Consider the following 18624-nt stretch of genomic DNA (forward strand, 5'->3'; position numbering starts at 1 on the left):
TCTGCCATACTAAGGGTGTGCAGCCTTCGACTGTTCTGGGGAAAAGCACAGTCTCTTCAAAGCTGAATTTACATTGCACTGACTAAATGACAGGAGGTACCAGAAAAGAGGATTAGATTAAAATTCTGTTTTCATATGATAGCAGTGCCTAAAGGATGCTGAATGCTTTGCCACTGGGACAACACGTGGACCTGCTTTGTGGGTCATTTGTGCTCCCGTGAGCATTATTTTAGGAGAAGCTAATAACACAGACACATTTACCGTGTCTGTATTAACCTCATACTGCCACAGCCATAGGGTTATTCCAGTAGGATTAAAACACTTAAAATTGTCCTATGAGACCCTCTGAATAGGCTCACAGTCAAAGGAAATGTGCAAAGTAAAACCGAGCCTGTCAAAGCAAAGCAAAATGTGATATTCCCCTAGATTGCTCCTATAATTTCTGGTTTTCAGAGTATTTTTGTCACAAGATTGGCTTTTTCCTATTTGTCCCCTATTTTCAGAAGGAAGGGCCAGGACCAAATTCAAATATCTGACTATTTCTGGCTTTGGAGGCTGATTGAATGCAGAGGTTGGCACTGCTTTTCTGTGATGAATGAAGAAATGATGGAACAAATGCTGAACTGACTGAAGAAAACCTCAGTGTTGCCAGCTGTGGTAGGAAGTGTGTTGACAAATGTACAAAATGCGTTAATCACTCACGTTGTTTCTGCTTTATTTTGTTTAGGGAACAGATGGGGCACCAGGACAAATAGGACCAGCAGGAAACCCAGGAGACATAGTAAGCTCTAAGCTGTGTGTTTCACCACCAGCTTCACCTATATTTAGCTCTGTGAAGCAAAGCTGAGCTGGAACCCATGTAATGTCCTTTGAAAGCTCCTCAAACTATTCAGCCTGAATCAACTCTACACCTGCAAGTAGGACCTCCACAAATAACCACAGATTACTCTGTTCTTGCAGTTTTGTTCACTCACCAAAAGAAACTCCAAATTAGCCAGACCATAATCCAGTCCGTGGGACCTCTAAGGAGGTTTTTGTACCTCTTGTCTGTCTGTCCTTGCTATTAACATCTCTTAGCCTCTAGAACAGGATGACTAAATCTGTTAGGATGCTAGGCTAACACCTGAACTGTGTGTGGGGACTGCCAAAATGACACCAGCAACCTGTTGAAGGATGTCACAGCACAGACTGCTCAGATGCCAGGGCCTGAGACCATTCCCTGGCACCACTGAAACTACTAGTACAGATGTAACCTTCGAGAAGTCCGTGAAGAATTTTGCTATTGTTGTTTCATTTGAAGGGTGTTCAGATGCTACTTTATGGTAATGCATCAGAAAACCCTGGGAGAGACAGGTAATCTGATGGATGCTGACTTCAGGTTGAAAAGGAAGAAATGAACCTTCCCTGAGTAATGCATGCTGTTGAGCTGGAACATTTTAAGACTGTGTAATTCTGTGATTAATTTCTAGAGCAGGGTTTCCTAATGAGCAAGGTGCCTTTCGCAGATCCATTTCAACCTGAACTTCATCATAAGTGAACAGTGATGGTCCTTCTGATGGCTGTTATGAAATCAGTGAGCACTCTCAGCAGAGAGGCCAGAGACTACATGGACGGGCTGGCTGAAATTCCCTTTCAAATGGATGATCAAGGTTGAGACACTGTGAAAGACCTGGGATGCTATTATCCGGTCCTGTAGAGTAAGGGGATTTCTTGGGACCATCAGAAAGGCACTTCTCATAACAACTCATTTGATAAAATGAGTATAAAATATATAAATTTTATAGTATAAAAGTATAAAATATAGATAAAATATAGATCTTTTACTTCCTGGCTGGACACCTCATGCAGGAAGTTAAAGACTAAATATTAAATATAATTAAACTTCAGAAAAAAATTACCGGATATTTCAGTGGTTTCTCCATCTGTAACTACTTATAACTGATACTGAATGTTTTATGTGAAAAGAAAGCCCTCCAGTTTAAACTCGAAGGCATTCAAGGAAACCTTGTACACTGTGTGACATGGGCTACAAGACCAGCTTCTCACAGTTGTCCCTTGTCAAACTCTACATTTGATAAATCTTCATCTGATAGAAGCATCTGAGGAGCTTGTCTGACCTGCAGGGTTTCTGCTTTCTTTCCAGGGTAAAGATGGCCCTCCAGGTCCACAGGGCCCACCAGGGCTGCCTGGACTGCCAGTGAGTGCAATTCAGCTCCTTCTAATTCAATACATTAAACTGTTCATAAACACATAGGCGTGTAAAACAAAGAGGTGACATTTTTGAGGTGCTTTGAAAGCTACGCATGATATGTAATGGTGTCTGTCATGTTGATGCTATGTCCTTGGTCCAGGACAGTGTGAATGCTGTATTTGAGCACTTTAAAGCTAAGTGTTCATTACCAACATGAATCAGGTCTGTTCCTTATCTGCCTCCTCATTGGAGGAAATACTCTTACGCAGAGCACAGAAATCAACTAATAGCTCCAGTGTAAGGGTGCAAAAATTCATAGACTGGAATACTGTCTTTATCTGAATCCACAGTCAAAATAATTTCTTTGCGCTTACTCAAGTTCAAGTGCATCTTGGGCATAGACTCTTCTCTTCTGGAAAACGTATTAGTGCAACATTTTGGGTTTTTTTAATCTGTCATAGAGATAGGGACAGAGCTATTTCTAGTGTAAAGTAGCCTAGCTGAATGAATATTATGGCATTATAATGATTTATAACAGCTGTTTTTAGAATCCTGTTTTAAGATTGCTGGAGTGCTTGCCTTGCTGAAAAGGAGGAAACCCCTTAGACTTGCCATATTGGAAAGGGAAACAGTTTATGCTGTTACAGTGGTGTGGCAAGGAGAGGTTTATGACTGAGCGATAGAAATAGGGTAGTTTTTGGAGGCTTAGGCAAACTTAAGTATGCCATGATGAAGCAGAGTTGTCACTGTGAAACTCACTGACAAAAACCACACCAGTCTTCCCTGTTGACTCTTTCCTTATACCCTATTTTGCATTTCGTTTACAGGGCATTGCTGGGAATGACGGCAAAGATGGCAAGCCAGGATCTCTTGGGGAACCGGTAATGTAATTTAAAACTGTTTCGCTCAGGCAATCAGAGCCTGCATCCAGTTATTGCTTTTGGAGCTGCCTATCTATGGACTCCTTAGGGGGGGCAGGGAGCCTGTTTGCACGTCTTTTTTTTAACACCAGAAGGACTATATTGTCTTGAGCAATTTATAAGAGTCACACACTAGCAATCTTGAAAAGAAACTGGGTTCTTTTACTTTTACAGCTACCATAAATACACTAAAACTTAGTGATTCCACTTTTACAGCTACCATAAATATTGCAGAGAAAGAAGGTGGTGTTGTAACATTAAAGCTAGTGATCCATTTTTTAGGTAGAAGATTATGGGGCATAAAAAGTTTAGAGGAGGTGTCTTTAAAGAAGCCTTTTCTGGATTGCTCTGTGACAGTTCTGTTGTCCAGGATTAGGGGCTTTGTATTTGATTTTCTCTACTTAGTCTATATTTGCGTTTGTTGAGGGAAAAAAGCTGAGCCATGAAGTTGTCAGCCAAAAGGAAATGTTAATAAATTGGGCAGTGAATGTTATTCCTTGCAACTGTGTGTGTTATATGAAGAATGTGCGTCCAGTATCTGGTATTGCCAGCTTCTTTCTGTGACCTGTGAAATGGGACTTAGTGGTTCTGTGAAGAGCCAAGTCCCCAGTCATTAGGACAACTGGTATGTGGAGCAGCACTTGTCACAGCAGCTGCAGACAGTTGTGTGCTTGCATCAAAACACCTGGTTTCTACACGCAGATGCTGATTTTGTATGTGCTTACTAGGTATTGGTGCAGTTCTGTGCATTACCCCTTTGACACTAAAACACTGTAAAGGTGCCCCAGTCCGAAGGTTTAAGCTGCCTTTGAACCTCAAAGGTTGCGCTCGTGACAGCGTGGGTAAGGGTATGTATGGGAATGTCTGTCACTACTGTCCTCCTTGCACGCTCAGATTCCAACGTTGCTGGAGAAACCCTGGCTAATCCGAGTTCTCAGTGCTGTTACGTCTAGGGGAGAAGAGTAGGAAGTTTTTAACAGCAGAGAGATGGACCTGAAACTCTCGCTAACATGAACATGATTGTTTCCCACAGGGAAAGCCTGGAGAACCAGGGCTCCCAGGCCAGGAGGGTGCCAGAGGTTTACCGGTAGGTGCTGCTCTGAAGGGTTCAATCCAGTCTGTCTTCTGTACTGTAGCCGGGAAGCTTTTGTTGGGCACATGAAGGCCTTTACTGATGCAAACATATAACCAAAGAACTGGCCTGGCTGAGAATAGTCATGGCGTTGTGACTAAATAAATAAATAATCAACAAAAATCAAACACAGGCATTTCCAAATCCTTCACATTCAGAGAAAGAGTAGGTCCCTTACCTAGAAGTTAAAGCACATAACCTCATGACACCCCTTCTACCAGAATGCATGGTCACAGCTGTAGTCCTTGTGCTCTGTTATGCATCCTCTGAAAAGATGGGGACAAAGAAATTTAGGGCTAAATAATCTATGGGCTGGTCACACCAGGAATACAGACAGTACCGTCTTGGTCTTGCAGCCTAAGGAGCTATGGAAAGGGCTTTTCTCTCCCTGTGACATGGCCCTTCCTGATCACTCCCTGGAACATGGCAGCTCAATGCTGACCATTCCCCAGTAATCTTAGGCAAAACTGGAAAGGTTATTAAGTGCGCATTCAAGCTAGAGTTTTCTTAGTGTTTCATGCATCAGAGTAATGGGTGATTGTTACTTTCATTCTCTTTTGTAGGGTTTCAAAGGACAGAGAGGAGATACAGGTCCCCCAGGTCCCCGGGTAAGTAACACGTACCACATGCATGATGATCCTGTGGAGAAAGATTGTGTGAATTGAAGTTGACCTTTCTGAGGCAATAGGTAAAAATGATGACAGGACTGTGTTTAACGTGTCTGTTTTCAACCACAATTCCATGGGCCACATCCATGGCATAAAATCACAGCAGCTGTCTTCATTCCCTCTGATGAAGTTCTGCTTCCAGGTAAGGTGAGGCAGCTGGTAGAGCTGAGTCCTCTGATGCTCCCTTTGAGATAGCCCTTTGTGAGAAAGTTTCAAGGATGCCTCCATACCACATCCCTCTGGTACAAATGCTGACGTACAAGGTGAGGAACCCTGCTGCACTTGTTGGGCAAGTATCAGCTGTCCTCCAAAAACGCCTAAGAAGTGCAAAGTAAGTTGAGGGACAAAACTTGCAGAAATGAGAATAGAAATGTCTCTAGCCCTTTGACTTAGTTGCCTCTGGATCATAAAACCCCAAACTCAAATCCTGTAGGAAAAGTTGGTCTCCTCTCAGTTCTGAGCAATGCAGTACAAAAAGCTCCTGGGTGTAGAAAATGGAATACAAAACTGAATGTCCTTCTGCCTAATTCTGGCTTTTTACATGGAAATAAAATGCTCTGCTTGCAGGAGCTTAGCTGAAAAATCCAGTGCTGGAGTTCCTCCTCTCTTTCTCATTACGGTAGTTTCTGTATCATGAATAGCTTGGTGATTTTCAGTGACTGCACTAGCAGTAACAAATATTTTGCTGGAAAGCGGTGCACTGCCTTGTGCATCACTTACAGAAGATGCTTCTGAGTTACTTTTATAAGCTGTGTGTCATGTATGATGTACAAGGCTCTTGTTGGCTTTAAAAAGTTTTCACTGAGCTCAGTCCAATATTGCAGAAACTCCATACCACTTACAGTGGTGTTACTGGCCTGTCTTTAACCTTGAGCTGATCTCTCTTTCCTTTTTGCTGAATTGCAGGGGGAGCCAGGTGCGACAGGTCCTGCTGGGCGTGAGGGGCCACCAGGGAAGGATGTGAGTGTACCATTTTAAGCAGAAACTAATCTCCTGCTCCCTGACAAATGAAGATTTCCATTCACAGTGACCCTGACCTAAAACAGCTGCAGAAACTGCAATAAAGGGTGAATTACTGCAGCAGTGCACAGGGAATGATTTGTGCAAAGATCATTAGGGTAACAAAGAACTTGAGGGCTTTTGTCACTGCTCAGCTGCTGACACTTAAATGTCAGCTATAGCATTGGAAAGGCAGAGAAAGCTGCATTGTTTGAATCCCGGGCTGTGCTGTGTAGCCACGGACCCGCTTTCTGCCACCCCTCTCCGAGCAGTGCTTCATTCTGCAGGTCCTACTGGGCCAGGTTTTGTCACGCTTCCTTTGCAAAAGCTGTACCTTACTGAGTGCGTAGCTCCACTGAAATCTATGAAATACCTATGGAATAAGACACTGCTGCTCAGAGGAAGGATGGTACAAACAGATCCTCTGACATTATTAGTGTCAAATGCAGTCACATAACAAAGTCCTGGGAGAGCGCAGCTGACGTGGGATCCTGCAGCAGCTGCTGAGCAATGTACCAAGCGGCTGATGTGCCATTGCCATGGGATTTGGGGAAGTGGTTTCTCATTTGCACCCCTGTGTATCACTGGAAAACTGTTGTGCTGTAAATGGTACCCTACAAAGTAAAATGGAAGATAGACCTAAGGGAACCCCTCAGAGAAGATAGAAGCAGGTCTTAAGCCTCCCTCAAGAGAGAACAAAGTAGTCAATTCTTGAGAAATACTAGAGAATCTCTGTCCCTGAGAAATCCAGCTTTAAGATAACCTGATAATAATGGTTTCTGCCTGTAATCAGACTGCATTTAGTGATAGATGTTTAAAATTCAAAAGGCCGGTCTTCCTCATACATAACTGAAAGGGGGCAGTGAGACTTCTTTAATGCGCTTTCCCCCTAATATGTGAACCGTGTAATTTAGTAGGAACATTTTTAAATGCTTGTTTGCTTGCCTCCATGTCAGATCTTTCTCACTCAGCAGAATACTTTTCTGCATTTCAGGGTGATACTGGTCCCATAGGACCACAGGGCCCTCGAGGACTCAGAGGGCAGCCGGTGAGTTTTCTCTCCTGCCAAGCCATTTCTGGAGGTGCATTGTGTATAGTGGGAATGTCCTGCAGGCCAGAACTCTGTTTTGGAAGAAGAGTCTTAAGCAAGATTCGGGTGATGTTTGATTAAAACACTTTGCCTACTTTGAGAACGACAAATCAGAATGATACTGCTAGAAACTGATGAAGACTTATAATAGTGGAGTGATGGTTGCTGACTCAGTGGGAAGAATAGTTTAATGGTTTCTGCCAGGACTGCAGTGTCAGAAGGGCTCATATCCCAGTCCTGCCTCTGGCATCTCACTTGCTTCTCACATGGCCTCAGTTTTCAAAGGTAGACACTAACTGCGGGTGCCCAGTTTGAGATATGTGGGGTCCACTTGTGATACTATTCATTTTTGTCATGCTCTCGGTAATGTTTCCTGGAAAAAAAAAAGCATAATTTTAGGAAAAGGTTTGTTTAATTGAACAACTGTAGAGCTTTATTACAACTTCAGGGAAGAAATAGCGATTTAGTTGACATTTCAGAAAGTGTCATTTGGGATGGCTGAGAAATTACTTTTATTAATTTCATGGGGTTTTCAATTCTCTCTTAAAAATCAACCCTTTCCAAATTTGAATGCAGGTCTCTGTGCTGAACCTAGGCACATATTTAATATGTTGCAATGAGTGATTTCTTTTCCTTCTCGGAAGACCTGCTAGTGAAACAGATTCTACAACATATTCCATAATCAGGGCAAAATGCTGATTCAGCCAGCAATGCCAGGAGCTGGAGCGGCAGGTCCCTCTGAGCTGGGAGGGTAGGGGTTTATATTAGGCTGCAGGAACATATGGAGAACTCCCGTGTCTACCTTGTAATTTATCTCATTATTCCTGTACTGCTGGCATCACTCACTAATGTGTCATGCCCCTGCACAACACTAGCAATGAATAAAAAGATTTGAGGAGACAGAAATTATCATAACTCCGGGCCATATTCTTCTTTGGAGAAGAGATACTTGGGGTTCTGTATGTTGGAGGGCAAAGTGTCAGTTTCTCTTGTTCTTCCTCTACTTTGTTTCTTCTCTAATAAGGAGCGTGAGGCATGATTTTGAATATTGCCACTGAAAGGGCTGGTCTTTATGGTCAGCTCCAATGCAGGGAAAAACATCTCTGCATGGTGAATTGGGAGGAGAGAGCAGCAGGGTGCAGAATTTCATCTCACCAAACTTTAGTCAGTGTAGATGGTCAGCTCAGCTACTTTGATAAGGAATGGTGAGAAACAGGTCCTTCTAAAGAATGATTTGGCTCATTGAGTTGCCTGGTGTCAGGGAAGTATCAAATGCCTCAAGGCTTTAGGACAAGTGTTTCTCTCCATTCCCCCAAAAAGGGGAATCCTGAGATGATTAGAAAATAGATGCCTGGCCTCTGGACCGTGATTCAGATGATAGCCTTGAGAAGAGGATGATAGGCAGTAATTTGCAGGACCTACCTCAGTCACTGGAGAGGGGAAGTTTCCTAACACAGGAAGGTGTGGGGGGATCTGGAGATATCTATCAGCTAGTGCAGAGCACTTTAACGTTCATCAGTGAGTTGTCAAAAGGTGCTTCAAACATGGACCAAAGGGGCTTGTCTGAACACTGGTGACTTGGAGCAGACACAGCAGGTGGCTCCATCCATCCAGGAGGATTCTGCATATGATAGGGATAGGGGTGAAGAAATGGAGGAGGAGAAGGAGTGCTGGTTTGGTCCTCTTCAGACTAGGGGATTTGGGTACGTGTCTCTCAATCTTTGTCCTGAGATGGGGTCAGCCGTGCAATCAGGGATGCAGAAGTTGTGGGGTCAACTGGAAATAAGAGATCCTTACTCTGCAGGCTGCCAAGAGAGGAGGTTGGATAATGCTAAAGAAATCCCTGCTGGTGTAGCAGTAGATGGATATTTTTAATTGTAGTATATGTTACTTCACTAACCTTTTTCCATTTGACATAGGGCAAGAATGGATCGCCTGGATCCGCAGGAGAACCTGGCCCAGCAGGTAACCCAGTAAGTACCACAAAGGGAAACTCATGCAGCAAGCAGTTATGTCAAGGAGAGGTGACTGATGAAGCATAGATGGAGTGGATTATGTGTAGCTGCTTACCATCCCATCAGAAGTTGCCATGTCTGAAGATCGGTGATCTGAAAATCAGTGGCTGGCCACGACATCGAAGGGTGTTTGGCTGCGTTCCTGGAATTGAGCTGCTAGCTGGGTCATCGTTTTTCCCAGCAAAAGTTAAGTGTTCACAGAAAAAGGAAATGATTGATTACCTGGTATGGAAAAAAAGATTGGCATGCCTTATCTTCACCAGTAGACTTAGTTTTGCCAGGCAAAGACTGTGCAGCCAGCAGAGAGTTGTCACAAGGAAGGAGAGGGCCTCGGGGAGTTGGCAGACTGCCATTGAGGAATAAAATCAGCAGAAAAATCCTCCCCAGGCACCTGGGGAAAGAGCAGACAGTGGGCAGTAAACCAAGATCATAAAGCAGAATGAAACCCCCCTGGGGCCATCCTGTGTGGAAGAACAGCATGGTAATGAAGAGCTGTAAGGAGGACAGTGAGTTGTGGGTTTTTTTTTTTTTTTCTCTGTTCTGCTGCTGAAAATTGTTCAGGATTCAGCAAATCCATGCAAATGTACCTTTGTGTCCAGTAGCATCTATTGCAATGCAGGGCTCTTCCCTCTCTTTGTCCACCTAGACATTACAGCTTGCTGGGCTGTTAGATTCAGATAGAAACAAAGGCATAGCAGGAGAATCTGAAAAATTACAGCAGGACTGCACTCTGTGGCCCTTGCAATGCCATAAAGCAACCTCAGCCTCGCTACAGACTTGTGCCCTGAGCACGTATTGCTTTGCTGCAGGGATGTCTCCTCCTAAGTGGTCTCAGTGAAGCAAGCAACACCTTTCTGCATGGGGAGGTGATAACTCACAGATTACAGGTGGGGTAGGAGTGGTGCAGTCTCGCAGCCTTTCTGCAGCCAAGAATTAGTGCTGCTGCTTTTTTCTCCTTGACGTAACTTCTTCTTACCTTCCTGGGACCACTGCCATCACTTCTTACCCCATGGATCCCCACTGTCGCCTTTTCAACCTTCATTTCTTCTTCTCATCACGCCCACCCCTGTTCCCAGTTCCTGGTACTGCTTTTTAGCTTTCTGAGTCTTCACCAGGCCACTGTGGCTTTGGGATGCCCTGTGAATGCCAAATGGGGGTTATTTTTTAATCATCATCGTGTTATCACATTACCTAGACAGTCAGCTAGTGACCCAGGGACTCACCAGGCAGCTTCCTGCACAAACACAGAACTACAGCAGTCTCTGCTCCAGAGGATTTACAGTCCAAAAATAACATAAGAGATTGAAAAAGGATAAAGTCAGATGGTTGAGAAAGGGAAAACAATGAGACAGTGTTGGTCAGCAGAACAGACGGTTATCTCATCAGTATCCTTCTCTGCCATTAGAATGAATCCTCTCCCTTTCATAAAGGTTATTACGGGAAGTATTTCCTTGTGCTATACACAAGTCCATTTATTTCCAACCTTGTCTGGAAATGCACTAATTTCCTTCACAATGTGGTGTAACAAGCCAATTTATTATATTTCTATTTTGAAAAAAAGCTTATCATGGCAATAAGGGTTTCTTTTCCACCTTTACCATTGCTGACTTGTAATCACAAGGTAAAACCTGCCAGGAGCCTTCTCCTTTTGCATCTGCTGTTTGACAGTGCCCATCCCACTTCACAGTGCTCATGCTTAAGCCTGCGCACAACAATGCAGCCCAGCCCCTGAAATCTCCAGGGCTGATTGCATACCCGAAAGCCACGTGCTTTATGCCTGTCAGGTTCGTTGGTGCTCACTTTACACAAGATGGGCTTAAAATGAAGACAAGTTTTACTGCTAAGAAGAAAAAGGGATATGTTCTGAGTTAGAAGGTAGTGGACAAAGATGTGAAAGAAAAGGTTAAAATAAGAGTAAAAAAAAAAAAAATCAGAAGTGTACGTGAAATGGCTCTGTATCATGAGCTGCCATTTAAGCTGCCCTGGTCTGTAAGAAAAAGGGATAGTTTGGCAGAATATCACAAGAGATAAGTAAACAGCAGACATTTTTTAAATTGAACCTGGAAATAAAGGCAAAAGAGCAACTCAGTAGCTGTCTGTTGGTTGTATTCTCAGATTTGAGCAGTATGATCATCTGCACTGTTTCCCTGTCATCGCACATCACAGCGTTTCCACTCTGCGACACCGCCTTATAAACCATGCAGCGCCAGAATAGCCACTGAACATACCTCCTGTCACTTCCATAATTGTCACTTCCTTTTCATCTTTTCACAGGGACCCGCTTAGCTTATTAATAATGCAAACATGGTGTTTGCGATCTGCTTTTCTAAATGACTTTGTTCTTCCTTTCCTTGTCAGTTTTGGGAGTCCTGCTGCTACAGTGAAATTTCCCAGTTCCAATGTATCTGTAAATGCATGCTCTGGAAAAGAGATGTTGGAGAAAGGGCTGCTAGTGTCTGTCTCATTTCTGTCTTAAGGGTCCTAAAGGAAATAAAGGAGAAAACGGCAGCCCAGGACTCCCTGGCTTCGTAGGACCCCGAGGACCACCTGTAAGTGCATCTGGGGGTGGATTAGACCCACTAATTGCCTGCTTTTAAATGTTGGACTGATGAAGGTGGAACATAGTCATCTTTAATTGCATAAAAAACATAGGCAGGAGATCTGACAGATCCAGAAACCAAACTATTTACTTCTAAAGGAAACTGGACTGCAAAAATATTATTTTTCTTATGGACGAACATCCATAATCTCATTTTACTGAGCTGGTACCTGTCAGTCAGCCTTGATAATGTGTGCATTAATCAGGCTGGTTCAATAGTCTACTTAATATGGGTATGGGGTATTTAAGTTACTCAGATTATATCCCTGCATGAACCCCAGAAGGGCTAAATAGCGAAATTTTAAGTGCTGATAATAATATAGATATTTTACCAGCGACAGAAATACATTGCAACTAAAGCATTCATATATCTCCCAAAGTGATCTAAAATAATACCTATACACATGAAAATATCACAGCCTTGAAATCCAATATTTTTAGCCCTTCCAAGGCGAGTAAAATATGTTACATTTTACTGGAAAGATGGAAAGAGTGAATGTTAGGTAAATATTTTTGTTTCTAGCTCTGTTGTGACTTAAAATGAGATTTAAAAGGTTTTCATGTGAATCTAGCAGAGCTGAATCTTCCACAGGATGATTCTTTTTTTCTTCTTTTTTTTTTAGTAATGATTGGAAGGGGGGTTTTGTGATGAAAAGAGGATAAAGAAATATTTCTCTGGAAAATTAATTTAAAGCAACAAACGTGGTGGCCATTTAAAACTGAAGTGGCCCTAAGGAATACTTGAGTGAGTCTGATGCTGCCTAATTTGGAGCTGATGTGATCACACATCGGTGATTAGTTACATTGCTCATGCATACATGGATGTATGCTAGCGCTGTCAAAGTTGTTATATATGTTTCCAGGTTATGTGAAAAATACCACCTGCATGCACACATTATAGATATGATCATGTGCGTGGATTGTAAATGGACTATAAAGATGAATCTTTCCATTCATGATATGGGAAAGTGGGCAGAATTTTAACAATAACTAGTTTAATGTTTGCTTTGTTTTATCAGTGCACTTCAGGACTGCAGTGACTTTTTTTTCACTGAAATGCTAAAATGTGAAGATTGTATTGCCTAATTATTACATTATAAATGAAGAGTATAGAAAAAAAATCCTAATAAGGTGCTTGTTTAAATTGAGGTTATTTGATATTGGGGGTTGGGCTAGATGACCTTTAAAGGTCCCTTCCAGCCCAAACTATTCTATGATTCTATGATTCTGTGATTCTATGATATAGTTCTGAAACACAGGCAAGCTTTCAGGCTCCAACTTGCTTTATCACTGACTCTGTTTCCATTATCTCAGCTGGTGTAATACAAAATGGTACCTCTTCTTACAAAATTTACTTCCTTTACATCTTTAGACTGTTATGGCTATAACATCGGCACTGCTTAAGCTAAACCAGCCCAAGTAAAGTGTACGAAGCTTCGTGAAATGTCTGTAAGAAAAAGGAATAAAATGTATTGAAAGCAGGAACACACTTTCAGTGAAACATCTGTCCTGATCTCAACTGGTTGGGTAGAAATTACTTCCTTTTATTTACAAACATGTACAGGGTATGCAGCTTTACTAAAAAATGCTTTCTAAATAGTAGGATATGTCTTTCCAGGAATGACCTATAGCAGTAGGATAAGGATAAATCATCCAAACCCGCTGCTGTGTAGCAGAAAACTTGGGCTCTAAACAGAAAGCAAGACTTGTGGTTATTAGGTAGGGTCTTTCTTCCAACTCCTTGCAGTGCAGTGCTAAATTCACTCTCTCTCTCTCTCAGGGAGAACCAGGAGAGAAAGGTCCTCCCGGAAAAGAGGTAAGTTAAATTGCCAGTTGTTTCAAAGTAGGGCTCGTGTCTTGGGGAAAAAACATCAAGGATGCTACCTGAGTTGCAATAAATTGATTTTTTTCTTGTATTGTTGATATTTGAGAAGAGACAGGGAGTTCTCAGGAATCTGTGGGACTGACAGGAAAATAAATTTTCACCAGGTCATAAGAATCATTGCAAAAGCATTTGCTTTATTATTTACTGTTATTATGGATAGCTCTTTCATGCTCACCCTTATTTTGTTGCAGGGTGCACCAGGGAAACCAGGTGAAATTGGCTCCAGAGGAGAGAGGGTAGGTTGGAGAATATTATTAGTTATTTTATTACGTTGAAATAAAGAGAGCTATTTTGAGTTAGGGGCCAAGGAAGGGGTCATTCAAGAGTGAAGCATGGCCTGTAGAGATCTGCTGTGCTCCCCACCCTCCCAGCCCTCTCTTTAACTATTCTTCGTCAGTAATAATTTGTGGATCATTTGTAATGCACCAGATGTTGTATTCAGTAACTTTGCCAGCTCAGCTGTTTGTGTTTTGCTGTGCTTGGAAATCAGAAGTTTCCCTCTTATTTTGTGGTGGGGATGTTTTTTTTTTTTTTTTGGGAGAGCCTGGCATCAAAGGCGAAAAAGGCCCTCAAGGAGAAAAGGGCCCTCCAGGTGATCCTGGGATACCTGGTCATAAAGGCCATCCAGGACTGATGGGTCCTCATGGACCCCCAGGAGACACTGGGCAAGTTGGACCTCCCGGTCCTCCAGGACAGCCAGGATTTCCAGGACCAAGGGTAAGACTGCCAGAGAAGGGCTTTGTATAGTAGTTTTACTGCCGCAGTGTGTGATCAGAAAAGTACCTAAGATAACAGTAAGGCTGATAGAAACCAAAGCAAGTGTGTATTATAATGGGGAGGCAGCGTTTTTATTTCTTGATGCACAAAAAGGAGAGCTATAGCATATCTCGGGAATGTGTTGTGGGGGTGTTGGACTGAACTTCAGGAGAGCTGAGCAATCCAGACCTATAGCCAGGGCGGCCAGTCCCTGACACCTCATACCCCTAAAAGCCTAAATCAGGTCATGTGACTATAGCCATGTGTCTGGAGTCTGCAAAAGCTTCTTTCTATAAGGGTGTTTATGCATAGCATTTCATACGGAGGTCTTACGCCTTCCTCTGCTACTGGTTGTTATGAGAGACAAAATGCTGAGCCATGGAAAGGTCACTGCTCTATTCCTGGAAATCCTGGAGTCAGCTCATCAGAATTCATGAAATCCTATTTTTGTTTAAGATCCTCTTTTTTTTTTTTTCCCCTAACGGGAAACAATCTCGCTACCGAGAGTGCCTGAGGGTAATGTATGCAGAAGAATGAGAAAAACTACCAACACTAGTGAATCCACTATGTCCATCCTGAGGATGAATTTGAGATTACCTCAGAAGGGAATAAACAGTGAAATAAGCTCTGATGTAAAAGCTGGGTAAATTTTAGACAGAGCATTTCTTTGCATGTCTCAACAACATAGAGATTTGATGAAATCCAGTGATGATTATGGAGGCTTAATGCAACTAATAGGGTTCAAACTTGAAAAGATAATTTGTAAGCCTTCAAAGTATGTTCCACAATCATGTTTACTTACTGGGATATTCACTAAGAACCATCACAAATGGTTAGTACTTAATGACAAAATTGTTTCTTTTGTCACCAACAAACACATCTTTTTCTCAGGCAAAATTTGTGTTGGGAAGAAGGCAGCAAATAGACCAACTCTGTACTTACCGACCATGTTATTGGTTAAAATTGAAATGTCTCTTAGCTATTTAATAAAATCTACATTTCTTAATGAAGAGTAACTTCTGATTCAGAAGACCTCACGAGGTTTTTATAAACACAGAGGACAGACTGTATCCTTGTATGTTAAAAGGATAGGTGTTAGGGAAAAGCAACACTTTCATGCAAATAACTCATACACAAAAGAATGCAGCCTTTAGGTTGACCAGAACTATTTTCAAAACTGGCAGAAATTCAAAGAATAATTTTAGCCAAAAAATGAGAAGTATATTTCAAGTGAAACATCTCACTTTATGATTTACAAAGGAAAACATTTGATCTTCCTGGTTCAAAATGGTTTATTTTTTAAATATAGCTACATTTTCTCTTTTGAGTTTATGCAAAGACAAGAGTCTGGTTACCCTAAAACCACTTTTTTTATTTTCTTGGAAAGCCACAACCTAAAACATTCTCCTTCAGCCTACCAAAAATGCTTTCATCATTTTTTCAGTTGCATCATCCAGAGCTGTTGTTCACATAGCTTTGAGTTTTGACAGCCATTACAGCTGTCCAACAGCAACGTCGCACAAAAGAGCTGAGAGCGGGGATGAAAGTTACTGTCCCTTGGAGGCTGGGTAGGGGACCAAGGCTAGGCAGCCACATCCCCTGTCTCCCTTCAACAGCCTGAAATCAGGCAGAACCTTGTACTCATTTGGAAGAACGGGTATCATATGTGTAAACTGGCTTTCGTTCCCCGAGATGAGGCCTGTTGGCAGGCGATGCATCCGGTATGAGTGTTTATAGCAAGTCTAGATACCCACTTTAACTACCCTGAGGGCACGCATGCTTCTCTCTGCACGGAAACGAGCAAGGCTGAAAAAGGAGGTAGGCTTTCCACTATGATCTCGTAGGGTAGAGGTTGTCTCCTGATTCGATTTCTACTACTTCTCCTATGAGTGTATAGGAGGGAGATTTTCTCTAGGAAGGAGACAGGGACAGTGTCCCAACTATGCCCTCTGACCAGGCTCCCTGCTTACGCTGTTGAGCCCATGGCTTGCCAGCAGGTTGGGAATTGTGGATGTTTTGAGTCCCTTTACATTCTTCTTTCAGGCAGTCCCTGCAGCCCTGTGTATACTGTGGGTGATGAAATGCAACCCACTAAACCTTTTGTGGAGTGTTTAATTTGCACATCCCCTGGCTGTGATTATTATGTCTTGTTATTGCTGTGATTATTACTCTTTAGGGGGAATCCCCATCTCTAGAGACTTTGAGAAGGCTCATCCAAGAGGAATTAGCCAAGCAGCTAGATGGTAAGTAATCTGCTCTGGGAAGCCAGAAGATATATCTGAGAGTATGAAAGATACTTTCCATAGCTGTGGTGGCACCTGAACCTCTCCTGCTTATGGAAGGCCATGTTGCAACAAGCCTGCCTGGAAGGAGGAATGTGTAAAATGAAACATGCTTAGCAAGCTTTACCGTTCCCCCGGCTTGATGTTCCCAGCAATAGCACAGGGACTTTCTCCCTTCTTCAACCCAAGGCCATTGCCTGTGCTAAGCACCTCATGGCTTTTTCCTACGAAAACAGCTTTGCTGCAGATTCGTTCCTGCAGATGCCTGGGCTGAGGTGGTAGGACAAGAGAAGATACAAATTCAAACAGATTAATTCGGTGCCCTGAAAGAGAAAGTAATCAGAGTAGGACATAAACTTGCTTTTGAGGTTCCAGCTGGAGCAGAAATGTTCCTGATTTCTGGATGTGACATTTGGTACCCATCAGTATGAGAAGAGGGCATGGAGTGGATGTGGGCTGCTGCTTCTCTCAAAGTACGTGAATTGCAGACCACTACTGACCCCATCTACAGTGAAATGCAGAGCTGTAGTGCTTCTTCTCACACAGCTCTTGGAGCAGGTGACACATAGCTGCAGGCATTTTCCTCCATGCTAAAGATCACGGTTCAACAGAGTGATTTATTTGAAGGATTTTATTTACACACTCTCAGACTTCAAATTCCATGCCAATCTAAAAACATTCAAGATTTTGGATCAATGAAGAGAAGATAGAAAACCCTTCTCCCTCTATTCTGTAGGATGTTTTTGTGATGCTGAGTAGGTCTTAAGAGCTCTCGAGGCTGTTCAGGGTCTTAATATGGAACTAGCAAGCAATGTGCCTGCTTGGAAATTGGAGAATATGCTGACGCAGGGAGCTGCCTTAGTTACAGTTTCTGACTTCACAGCCCAAGATGGGTACATTAACTTTAACTCCACATGTGTAACAGCCCAGAACAAGGAAGGTAAGCTTTCTCCCTACAGAGCAGCCATGTAACATCTTGCTCTGTGTAGCAGAAGCAGTGGAAATAGGCTCTTCTTTTCATTCAGAGCAGCAATTATTCCAGTTTGACAGAAATCCACCAGCTGCACAGTTAAAGGAAAGGACATTTCAGATCCTTGGTGGACAAGGAGCAGAGGATGAGAGAGGTGTTTAGGATTAAGTATGAAATTTAGGAGAAGTTTAAAGCTACTGAGAAATGAGGTCTAAATAATTTAGAGAGGGTCAGGGAGGCACCATCATGGCTTATAGGGAAGGATTGTGTGGGGACAACAAATGGGTGACCCTGAAAAATTGATCTGTGACAATACTTGGACTTTACTGGGCCACTGGTTCTGGTTCTCCATCTCTTGGAGCACTGACCTTCTAGTCTAACAAACTTATTTCCCTCTCTTCACAGCAAAGTTAGCCTATCTCCTGGCTCAGATACAGCCTGCACATGTAAAAGCATCCCATGGCAGACCAGGACCTCCTGGTCCCCCTGGGAAGGAAGGACTCCCAGGAAGAACTGGCCCTCCGGGAGAGCCTGGCCAGCCTGGCCAGCCTGGGTCTGAAGGGCCACCTGGACCAATTGGACCCAAAGGTGAGTGAAACTTGGTGTGTTTGGGCAGTCAGATAAAGGGATGTGTCTACCACACTTTGGCGTCCACCTCTTCTGTTAGTAGCATCTAAGTGGGCCTCAAAATGCACGTGTTAGAAGCAGCCTCAGTCTGTTGAACCAGAGGTGGTGAATGTGACCAGCAATTGCTGGTGTGTTCCACCTCTGGCCAGAATTGGAGTGGGGTGAGTCTTCATTCCCACTTAATGTCCCATCTCAGAGGACTGGCCACAATTAGGAACTATTTTTAGCAAATATATGGGCTTCAGTGTGGATGGAAGACCTATGGTAGTATTCTTTAGTTCCGTAGATCATGCTTATCAGTTCATTATTTTTCTTTCCCTCTCTACAGGAGAAAGAGGAGCAAAGGGTGAGAAAGGAGACACTGGCATTGGCCAGCGAGGAGAAATAGGTCCTCCAGGAATTCCAGGTGTGTTTATTCAGAACAACCCACAAAACACATCACTTAGAATCGCTACAAGGACACAGGTCTCTGCCATATTAGATAGACGAT

General features: G+C 42.9%; 1 protein-coding gene across 1 annotated transcript in view; it reads left to right on the top strand.

The window, feature by feature from the left end:
• COL22A1 (collagen type XXII alpha 1 chain) overlaps positions 1-18624 on the top strand; it is a 214455-nt gene that overhangs the window by 194519 nt on the left and 1312 nt on the right. Inside the window, exons 49-63 of the mRNA XM_009285084.1 lie at positions 728-781; positions 2144-2197; positions 3019-3072; positions 4145-4198; positions 4807-4851; positions 5818-5871; positions 6905-6958; positions 8920-8973; positions 11493-11564; positions 13395-13430; positions 13691-13739; positions 14041-14216; positions 16432-16498; positions 17913-18095; positions 18463-18540. Coding sequence (XP_009283359.1) covers positions 728-781; positions 2144-2197; positions 3019-3072; positions 4145-4198; positions 4807-4851; positions 5818-5871; positions 6905-6958; positions 8920-8973; positions 11493-11564; positions 13395-13430; positions 13691-13739; positions 14041-14216; positions 16432-16498; positions 17913-18095; positions 18463-18540 — 1084 coding nt within the window. The remainder of the gene's footprint in view (positions 1-727; positions 782-2143; positions 2198-3018; positions 3073-4144; positions 4199-4806; positions 4852-5817; positions 5872-6904; positions 6959-8919; positions 8974-11492; positions 11565-13394; positions 13431-13690; positions 13740-14040; positions 14217-16431; positions 16499-17912; positions 18096-18462; positions 18541-18624) is intronic.

Source organism: Aptenodytes forsteri, unplaced genomic scaffold, assembly GCF_000699145.1.
Source record: "Aptenodytes forsteri isolate BGI_AS27 unplaced genomic scaffold, ASM69914v1 Scaffold182, whole genome shotgun sequence".
Taxonomy (NCBI): Eukaryota; Metazoa; Chordata; class Aves; order Sphenisciformes; family Spheniscidae; genus Aptenodytes; species Aptenodytes forsteri.